Source organism: Spea bombifrons, chromosome 12 (assembly GCF_027358695.1).
Source record: "Spea bombifrons isolate aSpeBom1 chromosome 12, aSpeBom1.2.pri, whole genome shotgun sequence".
Classification (NCBI taxonomy): domain Eukaryota; kingdom Metazoa; phylum Chordata; class Amphibia; order Anura; family Pelobatidae; genus Spea; species Spea bombifrons.
In genome coordinates, this window is record NC_071098.1 from 26,416,525 (window position 1) to 26,441,476 (window position 24,952).

Below are 24,952 nucleotides of genomic sequence, written 5' to 3' on the forward strand. Positions count from 1 at the left end.
CTGCCATGTGTTTTACCCCCAGCCACACACACACCTGTTTATATTGATTCTGTTATTTCAAAACCCAGCAATCCATCCTCTGCTCCTGTGACTGCAGTCTGCTGTCTAAGGAATCTCGGCGCAGCCACTCAGAGTCACGCAGCCTCCATTCTTACCGAAGCCAAAAATGAGCTCTTTACTGTCTGGTGCTGTCACATGAGCGCCAGTCATCGCTGCTCAAATGGAGTCTGTTTGTGTCTTTACAAAGGCCTCTTCTACAGAACATGTACCAAGTGGTCCCCATCTGAACCTCACACCATCCAGAAAAACTAGCATTGTGTTCCTGCTGTGCAGGCAAACACACACACGACAGTGCCACAGGTAAGCAGCAAGCGGGGGGGGCTCTTGGCACCAGGGGTCCTGGGAGAAAAGCCCAATGTTTCCTAGTTTTAAACCATTCTTATATGTTACACCAAAGGACAACTCACCTTTTCTTTGCGCTTTTCCTCTTCATATTCTTTGTTGCCCTTGTTGCTCCCTCTGCCTTCCTCCACATCTTGAAACAAATTAATATGGTCGGACTGCGTGTCCACCTTCACTAGTTCACGCTCATCACTCCTGTTTGCTTGGGGCTGTCCGAGACGGGCCTTTCTACGAAGGAAATCAGTGCGGGCCTGAAACAATAATAAAAATCTATATTACTTTCAAAGTCTTTAACTGGGAAGTGCGGGAACCGCTCTACTGGATACCCCAGTAGCGCCCCCCCCTCCTCTGCGGGCCAATGATTCACAACACCGATTGGCTGCTTGAAATAAATTGCAGGGAAATGTGTTTGGGAGAAAACTTCTCCTATACGGAAAATATTTATGGGGGTCTACAGTGTTGGGTCCCTTTAAGGCATCCGTACCCCCTGCAGGCATACATTTCCCCTCATGTTCAGTGATTACAATCGTGTCTGGGATCAGGGATAGCTATTCGGTGTTTTTATTCACTTTATTTCTATACTAATAATTGTGACAGTCAGGGCTGTAGAACCCTCATAATATCTGAGCTCCAACAAAAAAAAAGGCATCAGGGGAGGAATAAAGGACACAGGGATGTAAGTCCCATAAAGTGACTGTCCTTCCTGAACAGGGACACTAGGAGTGTATACCTGCAGGTGGTGTAATAATATAAGAGATAAGGATAAACTACATTGGACAACCCGAGTGTTTTAGGCTCCGCCCACGTCTTGCACTCTGACACCAGTCTCTCACCTCCTGCTCAGCAAGCTCCACCCTCTTCTTGCGGGCAAGCTCCTCCTCCGCGGCCCCCGCCTCGTCCTTCCTGACCCGCGCAACGTTGTCCTTGTTACGGACGTGCCAGCTCTTCTTAGGCAGGATATTCATTTTGTCTCCGCCGTATACGGCTCACACCGACCTCTGGCTCCTCCTCCCACCGATTATATCTCCTCGATAACGCTAGATATCCACCCGAAATACACGCACGAGCTCTCCTAGTTTGTTGTCGTTTTCGTTTTCACGAACGCGATTTACGGCGAGCACGTGACGCTTTAGGCAGTGGCTTTTGATTGGCTAAACAGTATTTCCGGATACAGTGCAGCGAGTCTAAGCGTCATACTGCCACCTGCTGTTTATTCTGTAAAATGTCACTCTGTGCTCAGAGTTAGACGGAGGCAGCCATTTTACCGAAGCCTAAATATACAAATGTTTATGTGGACTAGCTCCAACAACATGGTTCCTGTCTTGGAGACTGAAAGTTAGGAATTGTGCAGAATTAAGTTGTAAAATGAAAGGATTATGCTGATAAAATTGTACAATTGTGTTTCACATTATTGTAATATTTTTACGTGAAAATCACTTCCTTTTTCTGAGCAAATGGATGTCAAACTCTTCCAGGGAAACTTCACATCTGCAATAAACGAAAGTTCTTATTCTCACTGGCGATCTGATCACAAAATGTTTTTTTTAATCCCAATTGTATAATCACAATCATATGGGCTTTAAACAATAAACATACCAGAAGCAAATAAAAAATGGTGTCTTCTTTGGACAATAAATACGAACATTATTGTATATAGCGCCATCATATTCTGCAGCGTTGTACGACGCTATGGTAACGCCACGCTTCCTCACGCAATGCAGCGTCCGGAGACATGATACACCAAGAAGACCTCAGGCTTACCCGTGTCTATGCGGTGACACTTTTGGTGACAATCTCTCTTTGTTACTCTGTACTTGCTGTGGGAATTAAGGGTGATTAACCCTGTGGTGTCTCTGGATGGCACCCCATACCTTTATATCTCCCAATACCCTTTCCGCAGCCTTAACGCCCATGACTCTTCGTAACTATGCTCTCTCCCAGTCTTAATACCCCTCCACAAATGCCCCCTTCTCGTTCCCCATTATAAGAACCCAGTCTATAAGGTATAAACATGCCCGAATCTATACATGATTCACTATACTTTTCCCCTCTCTCTTAATTCTGAAATATCAGACCAAGTCCCGCGTTGTCTCCATATCCCACATGGGTGGGTTTATGCATTTATCAACTAATATCTCAGCTACACTTCTGCACATGTTGGATATGATGTCCTATCCCAAAACATGCGTACAGAGTTGAACAACGAAGCCTACATACCATGGATAAAAGGCAAAGACCGAAAGAAGCAAAATCTCATATCTTCATCTTCAATTATATAACAATAATTATTATTTTCCACCAATTGTTAACCCATCAGCTTCATAAAACAAGGAATGACACTCATAGGTTAATATAAAAAAAACATGTATATGTTTTTTCACCATTAATAAGAAACATATCAAATATAAATTATTATATTTATAAAATAACACTATTACTTGAATGTGTTGCTAAAGAGAAGCCCCAAAACCCCTAATAAATAAATATAATCACAAATAGTGCAGTTAGCATTTTTTATTCATTTCATGCCATTTTCAGGTTCATGTTAATAAAAAAATAATTTATCATGTACAGAGTATATTAACAATTCTTCCATAGTGGTCACATTTCTATTTTTTTTTAATTACAGTAGATCGTGGATACAGAGTGGTCTTGCACAGAGACGGCTATTGCTGACTTCTCCTTTAATGATAATAATGAATAAAATATATAAAGTATGGCTGACATAAGTATGTTTCCACATTAGAAAATCCTTTGTACTTGCTGTGGGTGGGTATATCGACGATGTTCTTTTACTGGAACCTGTAGAAAATGATCCTCTGCCTTAAGCAAACAATAGTGCATGTTTTTGTTCTGTTTTAGTGATTACGAGGTATTTAAAGAGTGTTTATCCATACTGTTTGGTTATCATGTTTGGTTTATTTGAAATTGGCAAGTGATTTTCTGCTCAGGCTTTCATGGGCATTTGTCAAGGTTTACATACAAGCCAGGTTCTAAGAACACCCCAGAATTTACAAATTCTTAAAAAAGTGAATTTTGCCAGGTTTCTGTGGACCACGATCAGCTAAATAAAGCTCACGGCATCTGGAGTGGGGGTGAAATGTGTTGGGAAATGTGGTACACAGCTGTGATGGGGCAAACAGTGAAATAATAAATATTTGTGGTGTTCTCACACATTTGTCAAAATGTCCCTTCATTATATTAAGATTTGCCACAATTAAAGAAACACAGTGCAGGAATTTTCAGATGGTTATATTTCTCTGCTTAAATACATTTTCTGTTGCTATCTCCTCTCCCACATTAATATTATGTAATCAAAAATATGCTAATCAGCCAACCCCAAACATTTTATATCACGGAAGAAAATGCCTTGTATCTTCTCTTCATCGATTTACTTGATTTAGAAATATTCTCCTACTTCTTTCCTGAAATAACAAAAAAATAAAACAATGGTTATAGAGATTAACACAATCCTCAAATATACGTAACTGCCTTTTCTTTTTAGTTCAGACTCATAGTTTATTTTATATATCTATGTGTTTGTGTATACTGCTGTTTAATGGGGCTCTCCTTGCAGTTGCATTGGGGCGTTCTGCAGAATCCCCCCCCCATATCCATTTGCCTCTTCACCTACCCCCCAGTTCTGAGGCTCATGTGATATGCTCAATGCCAGTCAGCTCCAGTCCTGGCTCAGCGAGGTTCTGGGAGGTTTATTGACACCCCCATATGCATGCACAGAAAACATGCTTCAAGCCATAAAACCGGACCAGCAAAGTAACAGGTTTAACAGGTTGAACAATGCATGTTAATGTACCTAATATGCATTCTTCGTTGGTAAAGCTGCATGGTCAAACCTGGGAACTCCATGGGTTTGGCCCAGAGAACTCTGGGAAAAGCACCGCTGCTCCAGGTCAACTCCTGAATCCTTTGGGTCACGGGAGCAGGGTCTTACGCCCCACCCATTTCCCCTTTAAATAGGGGTGTTTCCCACAATGTCGGCGGGACTGCCTATCGACGTCAACGGGACCGGCCACCAACATCAGCGGGACCGGCCACCAACATCAGCGGGACCGGCCACCAACATCAGTGGGACCGGCCACCAACATCAGCGGGACCGGCCACCAACATCAGCGGGACTGGCCACCAACATCAGTGGGACCGCACAGTGACGTCAGTTGCCAGTCCTGGCCGCGCCCCCCGAGGGTAGACTCCGGGTCGCCGGAGCCCACAGGTACCCAGGGATGTGCACGGGACACCGGCATGTCACATTAATGAACTTTGTGTGTTATATCTCCTCTAATTGCATACATGTTTTACAACACCAGCAATTATTTTATAAACATTGCTGTCAAATTTCACATACATTCCATTTTTGTTTCTCAAAAACATACCATTTGCAATTGTTGCTTCAGTGAATTCACCAGTTTCCCATACGAGTTTCCAAGTGCCATGAGGTAGAACATTAAAATGCTTGGTTGGTACCATGAAAAAGAGAAGATAAGTGTTGGCATGAGATATTAAAGATAGTTTTTGGTAATATATATTTTGAGGGATATGGTAATCTTACCATGAAAGGCAAAACAAAGGGACCACAAAAGCCTGTGAACCAATGAACGTGAAGAAGTCCTTGGCGACTTCGGGAAATGATTTTACTGTTGTAGTGATGGCGTCCCATATAGTCTGCTGTCCTCGGAATGGGCCACATGCTGCTGACGGCTTAATACTACAAGACCAAAAAAACCTAGGTGTTTGTGAAAATACTAATGATTGCAGATATCTTTATACTCTTGCAGCTAAAACATCTTCCAAGCTTCTACTTCCTGGATAATGGAAACGCCACTTCTAGCGTCAACTGTCAATGGTGTCATCCAGACAGCGACATCTCCTGCTCTCCATGGTAGGTAAACTAGGACCTACAAGTTTGTTTGGTACACTATAGCAAAATGTAAAGGGACTTTAATTGCTTAATACCCACTAAGCTCTTCTTCCATCTCCATGTTCCAAAAATAAATTTAATATAGGGTATCTCCAGGTGAAAGAACATATTAGATAGTAAACCAAGAAAACAGATACTACACTCGTTGTTTGAAGAAAGAACAAACACCAGTATAGCTTGAACCCGACTTTCCATTAGAGTAATTGTTTAAAAGATATTTAGTTAATTAACTTTCTATTGTATCTCAGCAAAGCTAAGATATGTGGCAAAAGGTGGCAAAATAGCATTGTATTTAATTAATTTCCTCTGCTGTTGCTATCTCCATTCTCCACCCATACAGACCAACACCATTCGGCAATACGCAAAGTATAAATACTTACACAAATATACTGTACAGGACTGGAACCCAAGACAAAGCCAGACCCAAAAGCAGCACAAACAGGAAAAAGAAGTTGGCACTTGAGGCTCGAAACGTTCGTTCGGCTGGCCGGCAATTAGTGAAAAGGGTCAACTGCAAGCAATGAAAAAGTATCTTTTTTAAAAAAAAAATCAGGTTGCATTTACAGTAATTATATTTTACATTTTACCATAGTGATATATTTAATGAATCCTGGTGTCAGAGGTCCGTGCAATTCACTGCCCAGGATGATACATTAATAACAGAGTAAGAATCACAAATGTTAGGTACATGATATATTCTTAATATATCACTCACTAAGTACAGTATATACGGTCTGTGCTATACGCATATTGCACTTATAGCTGGATGAACCACAAGGGCAATAGGCTTCTACTGGGGACCCCTGGCATAGTTTGGGACCCCCCAAGATCAAAAGGGAGAGTTGGCACCATTCACCCTGGGGGGGGGAGGTTGAGCCAAATGGCCCAAAATAGGACAGCAAAATAGGACAGCACAGAAACATACAAATCAGAAGAGCCCCACTGCCCCCTTACCAGACCTCCTCTGCATGTGCCACATCAAGCCTACTGCCCCCCACAGACCCAATTTCTTTGTCAATTAATGTTTAAACGTGCAAGAATAGGAGGGTCTTATTTGGCACCCTAAACACCCACTACCACCGAGTTTATACTCCACATTGACCTGCAGAGAAGATCCCTACTGAAACAGATCTGTGAATTATTCTTACCCTCTTCATGTAGAATATGACAAAATATTTAACAGTGTTGAGAAGTGGAAGCATTGGGCAGAAAAATGTTCCTATCCAACACACTGTCTGTCCGTAGATGATATCAAGGACGTATTGTGGAACCAGGAACTCCTGTTGGCCCCATAGCTGAATCAGCTTGCAAGAGCAGTGATCAATCATCATTCTGTGAAGATAAGAGGGCAAGGAGCATTTGCTTCTAACTGATCTTCTAGATGGCATGCAAAACAAAAACACAGGGACAAGGAAGCTTCTATGCCGATGAGGGCAAAAAGAAAACCTCTGCTCTAACACAAGTAATATTGTAAGAATTGTCCTCCGCAATGCTATCCTGCGTAAAAACTGCAGGTGTAACTGCGGCAAAATAATACTTTCAGAACCTAGGCCAGGATTAGAGCGAAGGTTCCAAACCTAACACAAAAGGTGTTACATTATACACTGTAGATATAGCTTTAGCCCACTCATTTAGATGACGGTTAAGATTGGATCCATTCTTACTTTCGGGGGAAATCCACCAACAAAATAACCACTAAGACGGTGAGGAAATCAAAGATCATCAGTTTGTACATTTCCTGTCCCAGACGTGTCTCCCAGCACTGAAACACAAGAATAATCTTGGTCACAATCTGAATAAAGAAGAGTTGCATGTCTAATCATGTTCATGGAGTTAGTTGATAGCCTTCTGTGTCTAAAGAATAGATGCTTAGAACATCAAGCATAGTTCATGTCATGGACCATACCATTGTCCAGAACCTCCTACATAGTGGCTTTAGCATATGCACAAAATGGGTGGTAATGGAGTCCCTGAAAAAGTAGAGGGCCATGTCATAAGATGATGATAATGGTCACATTATGGCCAAAAGTACCCCCAACCCCCAAAGAAGTAGTTTTGTCCATATATTTCTGCAGAAATGTTTACAAGCCTTGTGCATGGCCCATTATTAAAGATCGTATTAGATGTAAACCCTGCCATAACGAGGAATAACCTAACCTTGTTCTCAGTGTTGTATCCGCATTTTAAGCACCGGTCATCTTCTTTATTCCCGCCGCAGGTAATATTGTCCCACAGAGAATAGAGGAGCATTCCCAGACTGGCCAGACGCAGGAATACACACCTGTAATGAGGAAAATCTTGGCATGTCTTGTATGTCTTAACCCAGGTCTAGAGAGAAATGTCCATTGGGGAATGTCCAGGTGGTCAAAGAGCCATACTCATACCAGGGCTTCTTATAAGGGTTTCCTGCAACATGTTTGGGTAGAACCAGTCACAACCCACTGGATGAAGGTCTTAAGTGTTTTTTTCTAACCTCAGAAGTTCTAAACCTCTGAGCTTTTCTGCGTTACCTCACACATGTCACTTTAGGTAGTCGCTAAGTCTTTCTGACAGATCCACCTGAAGTAATCTAGAATTCTGTGATGTCACCCTGATCGTCTGAGCTATTAGGAACCTCAAGGACAGGAATTGGGGGGGGGGGAGTCTACCTACCTGATCAATGTAAACCTGATTTCCCAGCTTAATGTGTACTTCTCCAACTTTATGATGAGACCAAAGAATGTGGGAAGAATAAAGTTGGCAGCTGTAATGACGATAGAGGGCAAATATCCAACCAGTAGCTCCAGAATAAAATTACCTTTGACTCCATCCTACAACAGAAACCAGTTATATTAAATCAATCTCATCTGGGGCTTAATATTGATTATACCACAAAAAACACTGTTAGTTTCAAAATAAATAGTTTATCGTGGTCTTCTCATAGACCATACTTGATTATCTGGACTATCAATGATATTGAACGTGAGAGATATTGCTTACATAGTTATATATATATACTTATATCATGCCTTTACGCAGGGTCTTACCTTTTTACGAAGAGATTGGGAGTTTATGGTAGAAAGGTAGATGCAATAGAAAGCTCCTGCGATAAAGCCAATTACTACTAGGTTGACGAGAACGCGCACCGTGTAAATCCCTACCCGCTGGGACGTGGTGCGCTGTGCATGTATTTGCCGCATTTTATCTTCTTCAAGATCAACCTTTAACAGTAAAAAGAAAGGTAATGCCCAAGAAGTGTTGTATCAATGACAGTGACACCAAGAATTAGCAAGTTTGGTAAAGCTAAAACCATTGTTTACAAAATATGCTTTTTTTCTTTGTATGGCTAACACCGTATAACTCTATACCATTCAAAATACTTTACGTAGGCATGCCATATTTTTAATACCACATCTGTGAACATTTGAGGGTGTTGGCTGGGGATCAAGATCTTTGGAGCCTTAAAAAAAAGTCAACATCATGACCTTCTGCTTTATGTGTTTCTGGCACGGCACATGGAGCAGGAGAAAACATATGGACTACAGAAGGCTACAATCTCAATGGTCCATATGGAATCATCCATGGCAGTGGTTCCAGGAAGCTCCAGGCAATTGTCCTCTCTGCAACTTGGGGACATATATAATAGCTTCATAACAGGGATAAATAGATGGACAAGGATACATGACCATCCCTGGTGGACCTAGACACAAATGGTCAAAATTGGCAGAAGATAAGCAGGGTAGGGAATGATTGAACCAGTGGGTTTTGAGTAAGGGTAGATGGAGCAGTAATTATGCTTCACCCATCTATCTTCAGCAATATCCTCAACAAAGCTGGTTAAATGCAAGTGAATTGTCTTATGACAAACTAGCCCAGGATACACTCACCTTGAGTTCATACAAGATACTGTTCTTTTTCAGTTTTATGGTTTTCTGGTCCTTCAAGCAGAAGTCCCAGCCTGCAAACACCTTGTTAGTGTAGCTGCTCGCTGTAGCATCCTCAGTTAGCATGCTTTGTCTGAAACTTTGAGCAAATCTAAAACACCAGAAAAACAGCTTATAAATAAAAACCTTAACCGATTGATTACAAAGATTCAGTCAGGCAGAGTGTTCTAGGAAGCTTATGTGCCACTCCATAATGGTTCTTGATGAAACGTGCCCTCCTCACCATCCTGAGTGTGCCTATAGGATGGACATAGGGTCTCCAGCAGTGATCCAGTAGATTTGCCTATTTAAATAGTCTTGCCTTTTACTCAGGTTGCTAGCTCATCCCTAGACAATGTGGAGGTCCTTGTTCCAATTTTAAAGCAGAACATTACCTGATCACCGTCCACACCAGGCTCAGAAGAAAATAAAACAAGGTTGTCGTTAGATACGCCAAGGGTATGTTGTAGAAAAAGGCAGTTAGGTTCACCGATCCGCTCATATAAAAACCATAAAACATGTATGTCAACTCCATGAAACCCTGTAAAATATAAAAACATGTATGTCATGTCAATAAACAGTATCCTAGCCATGAGAACTGGTTCTAAACCGGGGACGTTGAGCTCCAAGCCTCAAGGGTGGCAAACTGTACATGAATTGTGTATATCTCTGCTTGAAAACAGGTGGACTAATCAATTACATTCGTTTTGATTTTATATATATATATATATATATATATATATATATATATATATATACATATACAAGAATATACAAGAAGCCTGGCCACACACTGCAGCACCCAAGCTGCCTCTGGAGTGCCGGATGGATAGTCCAAGCCTGAGTAAGTCTTTCTTGTTGCTCGTAGCTTGACACTTTACTGACTTTTATTTTTGTATTATTATCTTTTATTTATTAAGCGCCAACAATTACGCAGTGCTGTACAATTTGAGTGGGGCAGTTAACACACATAACAAATATACATTAATACAAACAGACACATCAGGAGATGGGAACCCGTCTCGTAGGTGGCCATCTAGCCTTATGGTACATTTACACAAAGTTGCTGGCAGGAATGGTGGGCTTATGAGGGCCCCCACACGAGAGCTTAAAATGTAAAACTGTTTTGAGTTCTTATTCCTTCTTAAATAGACTTATTACACCATTACATGCTTACCGTTCCCATCAGGATGTCCATGATCAAAGTATAATACATTGTTAACCCTCGAGGATTCGGATTGTAGTCCAAACACTCCGCATTTATCATGCCTAGGGTGATAACACCGTTATTGGACAAAGCAATACATTTTCAAATAGTTCAAGTCATTAGTATCAATATCCTCCATTTCTGGACAAATTAATGTAATTCTTTTTTTTAATTAAAATTGACTTAAATCTATGAAAATGGAAGTATGCTGCCAAGCGCCATGGTGTCGATGCATGTAATAGTTAAAATGTCCCTCTAAAGGGCAACATTCCTTTAAAATACTGCATATCTGATCTTTCTAAACACTTCTAATAATAGACTATGTTACGGGAACAGCGTTATACTCACAAACAACGCAGAACTTCCTTGTATGAAACATTCTCATCACGGTTGCTATAGGGAGCCTAGGCAGGGCACGACGTCTATATCAATGTAGAGCCTTAATCTAGTTCTGGCCACCCGCCAACCCAGTCTCCTTTTTGCGAACAAGAACAATGATAGGCACCTACTTAATATATTCTTAACCGGCTCACCACCACGTCTTTGGAGCTTTGTGTATGGCCAGTGTTTGGAGATCCATGGCATGGACCATTCGTGTCACGGCACACTTACCACTGGAGTTGGAAATGGGGGATTGTCCCAGGTTTAATTTTTCAAAAACTATGTTGGGGATCACAATAAATCCTCCCACTAAGAGGAAGGTCACGAAATTCATCAAAATGAGAAATCTCAGGAAGCTGAAATACGACTGAATTCCCGTCCCGAACTGTCCTGAAGAAAAACAAAGCATTGTAAGAAATAAAGGGTAGGAGAAGAACATTATCTATGGGTCTACCATCTGAATGTAAAGGTAAAAACATCATCAGCTATGTTTGGGGTCTGTTTTTATGTCGTCATAGTCCTGATTAATTAGACGGACAGACCAGGGAGCCCCATCGCTCAACAGAAATCCATGGCAGTCCAACAGAGATGAGAAGCAGCCAACCACATGCATGCTAAGCTAGCTCCTTTGAGGGACAACCTGCTTACTGTGTGTACCTGGACCCTAGCTCAAATATCACGTGTGCTCCTCAGCATGAGTTAGACCATAAAGCACATGGGGTATCAGAAAGCAGCAGGTGAGGAACCTACGAGTGGTCAATGCTGAAGAGCCCTGGACCAGGTGACGCTGTGATGTATTGTATGGTCGTTTAAGGCATTTTGTTTTGCATGATTTTATTCATGAACATATTCTTCTGTTTCTATACACATTATTGTGGTTTTTAAGGCTTTAGAACCCTGTGATACCCTCATACCCAGCAAACATTCTGAGCTCCTAGAAAAGAGGGGCATCAGGGGAAGAAAGAGAGGCAGAAGAAGTTGGGGGCCAAGTGGGACTCCCCTTCCTAAAGAGAAAAATATTTGGGAGGTACTGATAAGTCAGAAAGCCATATAGAGAAGTCTCAGTAATGTCCTATGCCTTTTCAAGAGTGACAAACACAGAAAATTTGGCGTTGAGCAAAAGTGGGTGCAAGGGAGTTTAACAAAAGTGGGGTCAGAATTGAGCAGGCAATGGGTCAAAGTGGACAAAGCCACCATAAGCCCTCCCTTGGGCACATGTGGGCACATGCCTATTTCCCCAGTCTGTTTTTTTTGACCATCCAGTCCTGGCGTAAGTGCCGACGAGTATTAGCACAGATGTTCATGTAACCCCCAGTATACCTCCAATAGTCTGCAATGTTCTTCTCCAGGCTTCCATGTACTGGAAAGCTCCAACTGTTTTACTCTTGAACTGTCTGAAGTGTCTCTGTTTGTCCACCTTCCAGGACTCCCATCCGGTTTTCTTTGCAACTGTCCTTTCTTGTTTTTTCCTGAAAAGACAGATCAAAAAATATTGGGCTCCATTCCCTGACTCATCAAACCCTTCATTCGAGTTACGGGTGGTTGTAGGTGAAAGGTTTGCTATTCAGCTACCTCTCTATTCCCCAAATAGTAATTGCGGGTTCCAGACTTCTAACCTCAATAACAAGTTTTCCATGAATCTTATTAGATTCGTAGTGGTTTACATGAAATCAGTACACTGCACCCTTTGGACTCTTTACTTGTGAGTATGGTGTTAGCGAGCACTCTCCATTTTTAGATGGGTCATCAAATCAAGCCCATTCCTTTTTAAACTAACACATAAAATAATCTGGTAGCCAGAATACAAACGATGTGGATTTCTTTTTATTTTCAGCAGAATTAATAAAAAGTATACCACAGCAGTGCCGGACTTGGGATGACTGAGTGGTTCTGGCACTTTAAGGCTGATGGACTCTAAATAACGTACATGTATGGCTGCCGGCTGGTGACGCGAGAGTAGGGGGCAGGGTTTTATTGAGAGTAACGTTATATTGTAACCTTGTAACTTTGTGACTGGCAATTGCCCACAGTGGCCAATGGTCATTCCAGGCCTACAAATAACAAAACGAAAACTCAGAATATGGAATATCCTCGATATTTTATTATGGAATGAACCGTCAGTGATTGTCGATGAGCCAAACCCAGCTACAGATCTTTTTGATTAATTACCTTATTTCTCTCTTAGTTTTCATCGAGGAACAAAACTCTTTTATAGGTTTGTCGCCGTCCTCGAGTAATTCTTGTGTCCAGTTTTGGAAAAGCGCCTCCCTTGGCAGAGATGTCTCCCTCGTTCCACCGCCTCGGTAACGTAAACTCTTATCACTTGATAAACCATTTAAAACAGGTGAGTCGGGTCTCTGCCATGATACCCCTGCCAACAAATAATAGAAAAACAAATGTTACACCGTCCCAATTAATATGTATTCGTAAAAATGTAAACAAAAAGTAGAATTCATTTCCTCAAGTAGAAGCTGCAGCTCCCCACTTCCTGCAGAGAGTGAGTGGCAAGAAAGTGCTCTTATTGAAACAAGTGGGAGCGCTTTCCACAGATGCGTATGGGGGGGTCTTTTTAGACCCCACCATGACACTTGCCAAGTCAGACACAGCTCTTATATGGAGACTATCTTGGGGTGGGCAAAAGGGGGACAATGGATATGGGGGGGATTCTTTCAAGGAGGACATCACGTCGTTTGAATGTTATTATATACATTGACGTGTCCCTTTAATAAGCTCAAAACAGACACTGAATGCTTGATGATCCGACTCATTTAAGGAGATCCTGAAAGCACTTGCCGTGAACAATAAAAGTCTAAATCCAATGTAGAGGAGCTTGCGAAAGTTTGATGGCCAATTCACATCAATCCAGTCAACATCAAATCATCTAGGATTCACGCCACAAAATCCTGCCCTCCAGGCTGCCTCCAAAAAAATCTTTTAAAGGCGCAGTTCCACTTTAATGGTTCTAACATCTTGAGCAAATGAGCCTTAGAAAATCCGTCATTGTTTCCTTGGCTCTGAAGGCTTTAATGACATAGAAACGACACAGAAACTCTCGAGCCGCTTTATCGGTTTCTACGGCAGCACGTTATAAGCTCCTGTCACTTCACGACTGAGCTTTCCAGGACAAAAAGTTACAGAAGAGGCAAACCTGTACGAGATTAAAGATTCATTCCTGAAAATGATTTGGGAATTTAACGGCAGTGACGCGTAATGAAGTTATTAAAGTATTAAAGTAGGTGGAACGGCTCCTTTAATTAAGATGTGACGGGAGCTTTAAAGGGGCAGGCATCCTTTTTCGTTTTTTAAATAGAAAAGGGAGCAGAATAAAACTTGAAATCACAATGCGTAGAAACATTGAGGAAGGAACTCATATCCTATCTCAAGCACTTTAAGATGTCCCTGATATACCGGCATACCCCCTACCGGCTCCTGGTGTTACGGGGTAATTGGTTCTTCTAGTGGTTCTTCAAGTTTGTCCTGACTATACTTGAGGTTCTAGACGGACATACCTGTCCCAAGTGGATGCGTAGAGGGATCATCGAGACCTTCTTCAATACGACGCATCTTGAACTTGATGCCACCATTAACTAACCGGCCGAAGGCTTCTGGAGCTGGGCTGGAGGAGGAAGTTCAGCTCCTGCACTTGTCTGACGGGCGTTTGGATTCCAGGCAGTTGGTTAATGATCGCCTGCTGGTATTTACGCCGATAATAAAAGCTTCGAGGAGTGGCTGTGAGAGGAGCTTTCAACGCTATAGCCTAGCGAAAGGCTAAAGGAAGACGAAGGAGCTGTTCTTCCTTGAGATATGCAAATGAAGGAGGCAAACAGGAATCCCCGGGCGTGGAGTCACACGGCCAGACATTGGAAGACCCGGTCTTTCAGGGAAAAATACAAAAAGGTGTGAATTCCTGGCTACAGTTCCCATGGTAACAGTCTGATTACAAAACTGATTTTGGATGTTTTGCAACATTTTAGTTACAAAAAGGTGATTTCCCGTTAAATCCACTTTTTTTTTACATATCCACCCGAATGCTATATAGTGGCCGCATTTTACATAGAGCACTTTAAACGTACGACAGTATATGATAACAATATATCAAACCCTGTACAGCCTGTTGCATCGCTACTTTTCATTTAAATGCTGTTCAAACTATAACGCAAACCTTTATCCAAGTAGAAATAACACTGCGGTTTATATGAAACTTCGACAAAAATGAAATTAGTTTAAAAAAAGTAATTAATGTTATAGAATGTTTACGTATAAAGGCTTAAGGTGCCCCCTAGTGGTTGTTTGCATAGTTTGGTTTTGTAAAATGTAATTATTATTATTTATTGTTTTATATAGCGCCATCCTATTCTGTAGCACTGTACAATGGGTACACAGGACATGACAAGTAGTATACGACATAACAATCAGACTTACAGATACAACTGGTGAAGAGGGCCCTGCGCACAGGAGCTTACAATCTAGAGACATTCAATTTCTCACAAAAGAGGTAGCAAACAACATGCTACATGCTTACTATCCAGTCCTGTCCAAAACAGGACAGGACTGGATAGATTTATTGAAAGTGTGAGTCCATTTTTCTGCTAGTCCAAACACAATGCAGTACTTTTGTCCTGTTTAGCCGTTGTACAGCGCTGCAGAATATGATGGCGCTATACACATCAATAAATAATAAGAAATCTGTGTTAATGCTTTATGGTATTTTAGAGAATTTGTTTGCTGGTATAGCCCCTGGCTCTTTTACCGAGAGCCTACAAAATACTAGTTGTATACAGAATTCCATCACAGTAATACTGGGCTGTACTTGCCAAGGACTGTTGCTGTGGCCATGTGATATTCTGGGTAACTTTCCTTCTCAAACACCAACCTGAGCTGATGCTTTATGGCAATGCTAATGAAGTCCGTTCCTACATAGACTTTCATTAGTCAGAGTGTATAACTGTGTCACTAAGACTGAGCCATTCTGATGTTTACCACAGACAGTATGAAAAGAGAGGGTGATAAAAGAGCTAGAACGCTTATAAATGACTAATATGCAGCTACTTGTGCAAAAAACTAGGATTTTATTAATGAAACCAGCACAATATTATATATATAAAACGTATTATAAAGAGGTACCCTTTCAGGGGTCCACGCGCCGCTCTACAGTTTACTACATTTGATTCGGTTATGGAATATTATCCGCCATATTGGAATGGGTTTTGTCCAACATGCTGAGACTAACGTCTTATTCGGCTCCCGAGGCAGCACCTAATTCTCTGAGAATTGGCACTCCTACTCCCCTTTATGTGCGTTTCCCCTTTGGAAGAGAAAGATCTTTACAGATGCTATAAGATTGTGATATTTACAGGTGAAGATTAACCCCTTTGCAGTCAAACATGGCAGAAGGGTTGTATGAGGTACCCTACCGCAGGTCCCTGTTCCAGCAGCTGGGGCTGTTTCGGGAGAAAGGCCTATTATAGGACCTCCAACACTTTGTTTCGCACAGCAAGAGCAAATACTGCAAACCAGCGAGCACCAAAAGAAGGACTTATAGGGTCTTGAAGGCCAGCAGACATTAAGCACAAATGTTATAGAAGAAAACAGAAGGTCACATAATACTGTTGAAACCGACCTCTTCATTCTCAATATACAAAATAACTGATGAGTCCCGAACTGTAAGCAGAGAACATAGTAAATTCATAACCCTCGTCATATGACTCAGTTTACAAAAAGCAGAAGGGCTTAATGGCAGGTACCTAGATCAAAATGTCCGATTGGATTTATTCTGCTGCTTTCCGATTCTCCTTTCTACTTTCTTGCTTTTCTCCAGCATTCTTTGGGCTCCGGGGTCTTTTCATGGCCAGAAGCTGACCTGTGACAAGGAGGATGACGGCCAACACATGGATGGAGAAGTAGGTCGAGCGCCAATAGTGAACAGTGTCTGAGAAGGTTAAGAGGACGAAGCCCATGCACATGTAGTCGTAGGCCCTCATCTTGAGGAACCAATGGACCCAATCAAACAACATCTTTCCAGAGTCAGAAAGATGACGTCTCACTCCAACTTCCATTGCCCCTTCTGATGCTAGACATAGTGGGATGGTCAGGAAGCTCAGATAATAACCAGGGTGAATTCCATGCCAGAAGGCGCTGATAAGCATGGTCCAAGCATTGCTAACGAAGCAAAAAAAAACCAAATAACATTGTTAATTTAAACATGAAGATCATATATGAAAATGAAATGCACAAGTTATTATTTTATAGAACAAGTAGTCTTTATAGTCTAAGTCTCTAAGCATTGAGAAGAACCAGCTTATCTACTCCCAGGAGAAACTTCTCAAGGTCTGCCCATCATCAGTCATAATAAAAACCATACACTGTTTGTGTCACTAAACTCCATTATGATACTGATTTTATGTGCTACTCCTATTGCCATTTAACAGAACACAGGCACATACAATGGCCTTTTTCCACCACAAAAATGAAGGGCCAAATACTCCTTACTGAAGGTTCTTACCCAAAGACAAAGGACTTGACGGGGGCATTTTTGTAGATGTATTGAGCCAGCCACCACTGAACACTCATGTTCCAATAACGCATTCCGTCCTTCACTTTCACGCAGAAATCGGCTCCGTAGCAGTCAATGTTCTTCACCGTCTCATAGTCGTACTCAATCGCAACTTTTTCTCCATCAGAGGTCCTACGGGGCAAGTTCAAGAGTATTATGCCTCTAAAATGCAGACGTAATTATTTAAGGAAGCCCGGCCATGGGGGGAGTTTGGTTAATCACAAATATGATCAAAGAGAAAGTCTCATCTAAAAACTGCAGACATATATTACCTGTTATTTAGATGAATAATGGCATGGACCTCTTGTTCTAAACCCAATGCTACATGAACTATGTATTGTGTAATAGTCTCATGCTGCCTCATCTAAAATCTTTGTCTCCCTCCCTTTAATTCTCTCCACTCCTCCACTTTTTTAAAATATTCATTATTTTTCCATGATTTTTATATTACCGGATAATGCAATTCTTCCCTGTTGGTATGTTTCCCCCGAAATCTACAACTAGACGAAGGCTTTCATAAAACAAAAATGGGCTAAATTAATTAAATAATCATTAGATTGTAAATCTTTTAGGCTTCTGGGGTATTAATGTTGGAATGGGAGACTATAAAGAAATATGCCACCAAAAAAATGCGATACCCGACCAGGTATCTGCCTTTGAAGACTACAAGAAAGTCAGGTCTTCGTGGATCCAGTTGGGGATCCAGGGTTCGTTGTTGAGAAAACTGTTGTGTGGTCAGGAGGCAACATTCAGTAATAATTTATATTTTTTTTAGGAGTTAGAACACTTCTATATTTTAATGCCTATGGAAACAGAAGTACTGTATATAATCACCCCTATTCTGCCTGTTCATCAGCCAAAACATCTTAACCAACTTAACCAACTCCAACTTACATCTAGTAAAGCCACCTCCAAAGGCCAGGGTTCCAGAGGTTCCACGTACAGTAAATCGACAGTAAATTACGCATGTGATGTCCAAAAATGGACGTTTTCTGGAAGTTACCTTTCTTGTGTAGCGTATTCCACAGTTGGGCCACCTCCAGAACGTGATTTGGCGGCCACAGGGTAGGCGCCAAAAGCAGCAGATATACACCCGCATTCGGAAAACAGCCAAGCTACATAAAACCGCATGCGGAAGACAAAGAATATGGGAACCATGTAGAAGAGTCGATATAAGAAGGCGCACTCGTAGAACTCATCTGTCTTGACGTAGTTCAGAGGGAAATAGTGTGAAACGACAAGGAACAGGACACCAAAAATCGGAACTGGCTTTAATCGGGATATCATCGGCTTCCAGCTCGGGATTGACATGGAGTCAGTTTGATGTAACCAGTCATAGTATGTCTTATAGCGATAAAATGGACCTGGAATAAAAAATAATACATTATGAGATAAAATACTCAACTATGTGAACAAAAGTTGACATCTTCTATAACTGATTAAAAGGTGAAGAAACTCTACCATTAAACACTTAAATATAATAAATATTCAGTGGGTTTATAAATGTGAAAAAACATAATCTAAACCGAAAAAGCTCTTTAATCGCCGATTTTCTTAACTATGCGTACCTGTCATTAGTCCAATATAGCAATAGCTATAGTAGAACATCTCGACCAGGCTCGGGATCCTGGGAATGATATTGATAGCAGATGGCTTTGAAAATGAGGTCACATCCTGTTTCTTGTTGCGACAAAATTCTTGCACCTCATTCGCTAAACTCACAAGCTGAAACATATAATGTTCTTATATTATATTCTTAATGTGATAAGTTCGGAAACTACCAAACACAAAGGCAGTCCTCAATTCAGCGTCAGTGTGGGTTGTGTTTGCACGTTTAAGATGGCGCTATATAAAACAAGCAATATTAATAATATTTGTATCCCAAGTATTTTGGTTTAATGATCCCATATACCAGGGCTTGATAAACCCCAGGTTGCCATGGCAACAAGAAACCGCTTCCTGTTGCCACGAGTTTGGCATGGGAGCTCCTAATGCCAACACCACTGGTTAAATATGTGTGTATGAGCGAGTAGGTATGTTACTGTGTGTTAGTATGTGAGTGTGTAAGTATGTTGCTATGTGTGTAAATATGTTACTGAGCGTGCATACGTATGTTAATATGTCTGTGTGTTAGTATGTGTGTATGTGAATATGTGTATAAGTATGTTGGTGTGTGTTAGTATGTGTGTCCATGTGTATGTTACTGTGTGTGTACGTATGTTACTGTGTGTAGGAATATTAGAGTCTGTGTTGAATGGGGAAAAAAAATGGTTCCTACTTATTTTTGTTTGGCTCCTAAAACCCAACCAAATTTGCCAACCCCTGCTATAAAGTTATAGCGAACCCTGCTTCATCTAAACTAACAATCTTTAAAAATGGCCTCCCCAACGGTAACTATTTCTAAAAGGCTTATGGGTGTTAAAAAATGCTTTTTCATTTTAGAGGGTGTTTAATTTTAATATTTAAATAAATTAAATGTTCTTAATTTTGGAATGCTTACGTGGCCAGCATTCCAGACTATCCAGAAGTAGAAAAAGCCCCCGCTCTTTCACATGGTAAGATCGCTCTAATGTTCTCAGAATCTATTAATGCGTCTACCGAAAGCCAGGGTAGTTAAAGAAGCCACTGCTGCCCCAAAGGTCCTAAAGTTCTTGTTATTGGCAGCGTTTCTACAAAGATATTTGTACTGACTGATTGCTCAAATTTCTCGAGTTACCGATAGAAGAGACTTTGATCTGACTTGGCCTCTGTCCCAATGGAGTTTGGTTACTTGCTACTGCTCACTACCATTCATTAGCTGGTGAAAGGTGAAAGTGTTGCATAGGCCTTTAAAACAACAACAAAAAATCCCCAAATACTGATATTTTAGGGTTAGGTGACAATTCTTTGGCAAAGCCAAAATCACACTGATCCATGGTTGGATATGAGTTGGCTGAAAACTAAGGGATTTGTGGTTCTACTGTAAGTAACAATATTTGTTGGCTAGTCCTGTGTCATAACCCACTAGGAAGCAGAACACATGTGGCAGTTTTGTGCATCTGTGTGTGTAAGCATGAGTGCATATGTATAAGTGTGTGTAAGCATGAGTGCATATGTATAAGTGTGTGTAAGCATGAGTGCATATGTATAAGCGTGTGTAAGCATGAGTGTAAATGTATAAGTGTGTGTGTTAGCATGAGTGTATATGTATAAGTGTGTGTGTTAGCATGAGTGTATATGTATACATGTGTATGTTAGCATGCAGATAAACAAAATTAAGTGGAAAAAATGTAAAGAAAGACCCAGTTCTTCTCTGTTAGTAAGCAGTGTTCCATTCAGACGAATCACCATTCACAGATACAACATGGGGGTCAGTGGGTCCCCACTATACACTTCACTATTCAATCCACACAGACCCTACAAACTCCACATATGCAGATTGGCAACACTTATATGTTATATAGTGTTTAATAAGTTTGTGATTGTCATAAAATCCTTCACCCTAAAAACTATACATACACAGCGTATGTTCTTGGTTTATGTCATATTATATACGGGGATCTCTAGGTAGTTTCACGCTGAACTTCTGATGCCCTGCTTACTATGCTTTTCATTAAGGTGGATATATTGATATATTTCACGTAAATCCATTCCCTTTAGGACTAGTTGAGTAATATGATAATCAAAAGGTGCAGCAAGCAATTTAATGAATAAACGGAACCCACCTTCAGAGTTAGTAGAAGCTGGACGGCATTAGTAAACGGAGTAGGAGCAGGAAGATCAAAATAAGTCACTGTCCGGAAGAAAAGCAGGTAGGAGAATGTCCAGCCAAGGGCTAGGAAGTGGCAGGATCTACAATGGAGGAGAGACACGTGGAGTGACGCTGGGATGAGCAATACAATGAACCACATCCTACACATTTTCACAGATTAATAACATATGTATATAAAACTGTGTATACGCCGCTTCTGAAACGTAATCCTCAGAATCTGGCAGACCTGCTTACCCAGAGGGGTAATTAAACTTGGGAGGCATCATAAGACTCAACTAGGCTCTCATGGGGTCCAACTAATGCAAATAAGAAAAGGTTGGCTATGTCTTAAGTAGCCTGAAGAATATACATGTTTGTTGTATGGTTCTTAAGTCTGAGATATATTAGCCTTACACTTCAAAAGTTTGGGGTCACACAGCTGTTTTCATGGAAAACAAGGACATTTCTGGCTGTAACATAATTGTAAAATGCTTTTAAACTTGGATTATCGAACACAACGCGCCATCGGAACACAGGAGTGATGGGAGTGATAAAGGGGCCATTGGAACACAGGAGTGATGTGAGTGATAAAGGGGCCATCGGAACACAGGAGTGATAGGAGTGATGGGAGTGATAAAGGGCCATTGGAACACAGGAGTGATGGGAACGATAAAGGGCCATTGGAACACAGGAGTGATGTGAATGATACAGGGCCATTGGAACACAGGAGTGATGGGAATGATACAGGGCCATTGGAACACAGGAGTGATGGGAGTGATAAAGGGGCCATTGGAACACAGGAGTAATGGGAGTGATAAAGGGGCCATGGGAACACAGGGCCATTGGAACACAGGAGTGATGGGAATGATACAGGGCCATTGGAACACAGGAGTGATGGGAGTGATAAAGGGGCCATGGGAACACAGGAGTGATGGGAGCGATAAAGGGGCCATTGGAACACAGGAGTGATGGGAGTGATAAAGGGCCATTGGAACACAGGAGTGATGGAAGTGATAAAGGGCCATTGGAACACAGGAGTGATGGGAATGATACAGGGCCATTGGAACACAGGAGTGATGGGAGTGATAAAGGGGCCATTGGAACACAGGAGTAATAGGAGTGATAAAGGGGCCATGGGAACACAGGGCCATTGGAACACAGGAGTGATGGGAGTGATAAAGGGGCCATGGGAACACAGGAGTGATGGGAGTGATAAAGGGCCATTGGAACACAGGAGTGATGGGAGTGATAAAGGGGCCATTGGAACATAGGAGTGATGGGAGTGATAAAGGGGCCATTGGAACATAGGAGTGATGGGAGTGATAAATGGCCTCTGTATACCTACGAAGAAATTCCATTAAAAATCAGCCGTTTCCAGCTACAATAGTCATTCACAACATTAACCCCGTCTGCGCTGGATTTCTGATCCCTTTCATGTTATTTTAATAGAAAAAATGTGCTTTTCTTTCAAAAACAAGGAATTTTCAAAGTGACCTCAAATCTTAACTAAGCTTTGTCCTAAAGCGGAGCAATGGATGTGAATGTCAAGGACACAAATCAACATATTTCTTAAGCAAAGTGTAGCATGTTTCTGTTGGAGAAGAATCCAGTGCTGTGCACCAGGAAAGCTAGAAGCATTATATTACCGGTATATTTTTTTCAAAGGTAGTGACCGTTTTACAGATAAATCTCTCCTTTTGGGACAACATGCTTTCCATTTATTATACAAAGTAATCTTCCTACCTTGGAGAGACTTTCAAAATGAGCCACGTCCCGAGAATAGTTATAAGAGAGTGAACAATGTGAATGTTACATGTGATAAGGGTGAGCAGCACCCCCACTGCCGTTCCTCCATATTGCTTCACGTGTGGACCTGCAGGAGGAAGAAAGATCAGCCCCAAAGATTTAATAATCCATTCATTATCCATTCAATGAAAAAGGTTCAGTGCTTGGCAGCCACAAAGTCCAGGAGTCAGGAGCAGCCACGCACCTGCAGCAGGGTCATGTGACATTGGATCACGTGACCCCACTCAGCTCCCGCCAGGGCACCATAGGGAGCCAGTTGATGGACTCACAAGTTGGATTCTGTCGTCCAGTTGGTGAAACCCTAGACACAATTCCTACTTGCCATGGTGACCCAGTGCCTTAGATTTCTAGAGCCAATGAGACTTTTGTGATATGAAAAGTCTCTTTTTCCCATTTCGTATGTTTTTACTGAATTAGCCTTATTATTCACTATACTCTGATGTACTGGTTTAGAAAATATACTGGTCTCAGACTGTATCACCAACACAGCTTTCACCTTAATTCCATTTATTTATTAAAACTCTTTATATATCTTTCTTTTTGTTGCTCAATAAGTGCAATTGATATATAGGAGATATTTAATTTAAAGGATTATTATTATTTATAGGGTTAATCTCCTTATAGGAGCCGACATCTGGGGTAAAAAGGCGACATAACTAGCATAAGTATTTTCCATTTGTGATGTTATTTCTGTAATAGAGAATTCGCAGAAAGTGATTCGGGTTAAACTGAAGCATTCATCTTGATTTCTACTCACTTGCATTCTTGAAGAGAAATCCCACCGGTATGGAAGACAGTAAGATGGCGAGGTAGGTCAGCTCCTCGGGGGACATGCTCGCGTTCCTGGTGTTATAAGAAGACGTTATCGGTATCAGTAAGTTACACCGGCACGCGGTTTATTCATCTAGGAACATATTCTTCAGAAGCCTTTCAGAGATCATGACACGCTCTGCAATCTATGAGCCAATATCTCAACCGGATCTTTCTGAGTTGCTCAGGGGATGGCTGGACTGGCGATGATGAGGGGGCTGACTATGCCTAGGGGCCCCAGGTCCAGAGGGGCGGAAGTCCACCTCCTGCCAAACTGGGGGGGCAGATCACCCTCTTGGGCGATTACCCTCCTCCCCCGTCCTGATAACCCGCTGCTCAATGAGTCAGTTACAGGGGAGATCTTTGGTCTTCCAAACGGGCTCATTTCCACTATGGAACCCACTCAACACAGCCTCGAAGGCATTAGAAGGCCCTGTGCATCTTTACCCATATATCCCATACAGCGCCGGGATATGACATCATTAGAATACGTCATGCCTTTTAATGCAGTGCAGGCACAGACGAGGAGAGGGTGGCTGAGGGTGCTGCCACAGGTCGGGCCTAGGTAGCAATGATAAAGTCACTGCCTAGCACTTTAAGGCCAGAGGCCGCCTGATGACTCATAGCGCCACAAACCGACACAACCTCTGACACGGCCACTAAACACATCATTAATTAACCCTTTGGAATTCTAGCGGAAGAGAGGGCTTTGAGCTTGTACCTTGATGACTGTGGCCCTTAATGTAGATTTGTCTACTTCCTGGTATCGGGTGCATGATATTATTCCTCACAGCGCATTTACATGCATTAGAATGAAGAATTATCACATCATGTGACTTTAACGTATATATATCTCTTTGCACCAAGGTCGATACAGTGCCTGTTTATCTGTATCACAAACTGCAGTCTCTGGAATCCGTTCGCTGCCGTAATTACATTCATTCCGATTATGAAATTGGCATCCGGATGAGCCGTGCCCGGCAAACACTGGCCGGAGGCAGGTGGAAGCCACAGGTGTGATCTTCTGCAGTGTTAACACATAAAACACAAGAGCGCGACAGCTACGACACGTTAAACCATGTGTGAGTGTCCGCGTTTTATGATATATGATATATATAACCTTATGTATCTTTATGTTATGTTATCTTTATCACCTTTGTGCTCATCATAAAATATATACATATATACATATATATATATACTGAACACACAGGCATATATATAT

At 41.6% G+C, this 24,952-nt stretch overlaps 3 protein-coding genes across 3 annotated transcripts in view; all 3 read right to left on the minus strand.

The window, feature by feature from the left end:
- LENG1 (leukocyte receptor cluster member 1) overlaps positions 1 to 1,508 on the minus strand; it is a 25,800-nt gene extending 24,292 nt beyond the window's left edge. Inside the window, exons 1-2 of the mRNA XM_053451742.1 lie at positions 1,236 to 1,508; positions 468 to 653 (exon numbers count right to left, since the gene is read on the minus strand). Of these exons, the coding sequence (XP_053307717.1) occupies positions 468 to 653; positions 1,236 to 1,367 (318 nt within the window). The 5' untranslated portion in view covers positions 1,368 to 1,508. The remainder of the gene's footprint in view (positions 1 to 467; positions 654 to 1,235) is intronic.
- Positions 1,509 to 2,769: 1,261 nt separating this feature from the next.
- TMC4 (transmembrane channel like 4) lies at positions 2,770 to 14,596 on the minus strand. Its single transcript, XM_053452248.1, has 16 exons — positions 14,338 to 14,596; positions 12,998 to 13,199; positions 12,149 to 12,297; positions 11,060 to 11,218; positions 10,418 to 10,509; positions 9,636 to 9,781; positions 9,205 to 9,352; positions 8,365 to 8,538; positions 7,991 to 8,148; positions 7,496 to 7,619; positions 7,003 to 7,100; positions 6,487 to 6,670; positions 5,719 to 5,849; positions 4,970 to 5,125; positions 4,794 to 4,872; positions 2,770 to 3,827 (listed from the first exon to the last, which is right to left on the minus strand). Exons 1-16 carry the CDS (start codon positions 14,390 to 14,392, stop codon positions 3,786 to 3,788), a joined length of 2,097 nt encoding a protein of 698 aa, XP_053308223.1. The 5' UTR covers positions 14,393 to 14,596; the 3' UTR covers positions 2,770 to 3,785.
- Positions 14,597 to 15,877: 1,281 nt separating this feature from the next.
- MBOAT7 (membrane bound O-acyltransferase domain containing 7) lies at positions 15,878 to 23,793 on the minus strand. The gene is made up of 7 exons (XM_053451961.1): positions 23,675 to 23,793; positions 22,855 to 22,984; positions 21,086 to 21,212; positions 18,950 to 19,106; positions 18,385 to 18,745; positions 17,331 to 17,513; positions 15,878 to 16,987 (listed from the first exon to the last, which is right to left on the minus strand). The coding sequence occupies exons 1-7, from the start codon at positions 23,748 to 23,750 to the stop codon at positions 16,597 to 16,599; spliced, it is 1,425 nt and encodes a 474-aa protein (XP_053307936.1). The 5' UTR covers positions 23,751 to 23,793; the 3' UTR covers positions 15,878 to 16,596.
- Between the last annotated feature and the right edge of the window lie 1,159 nt (positions 23,794 to 24,952).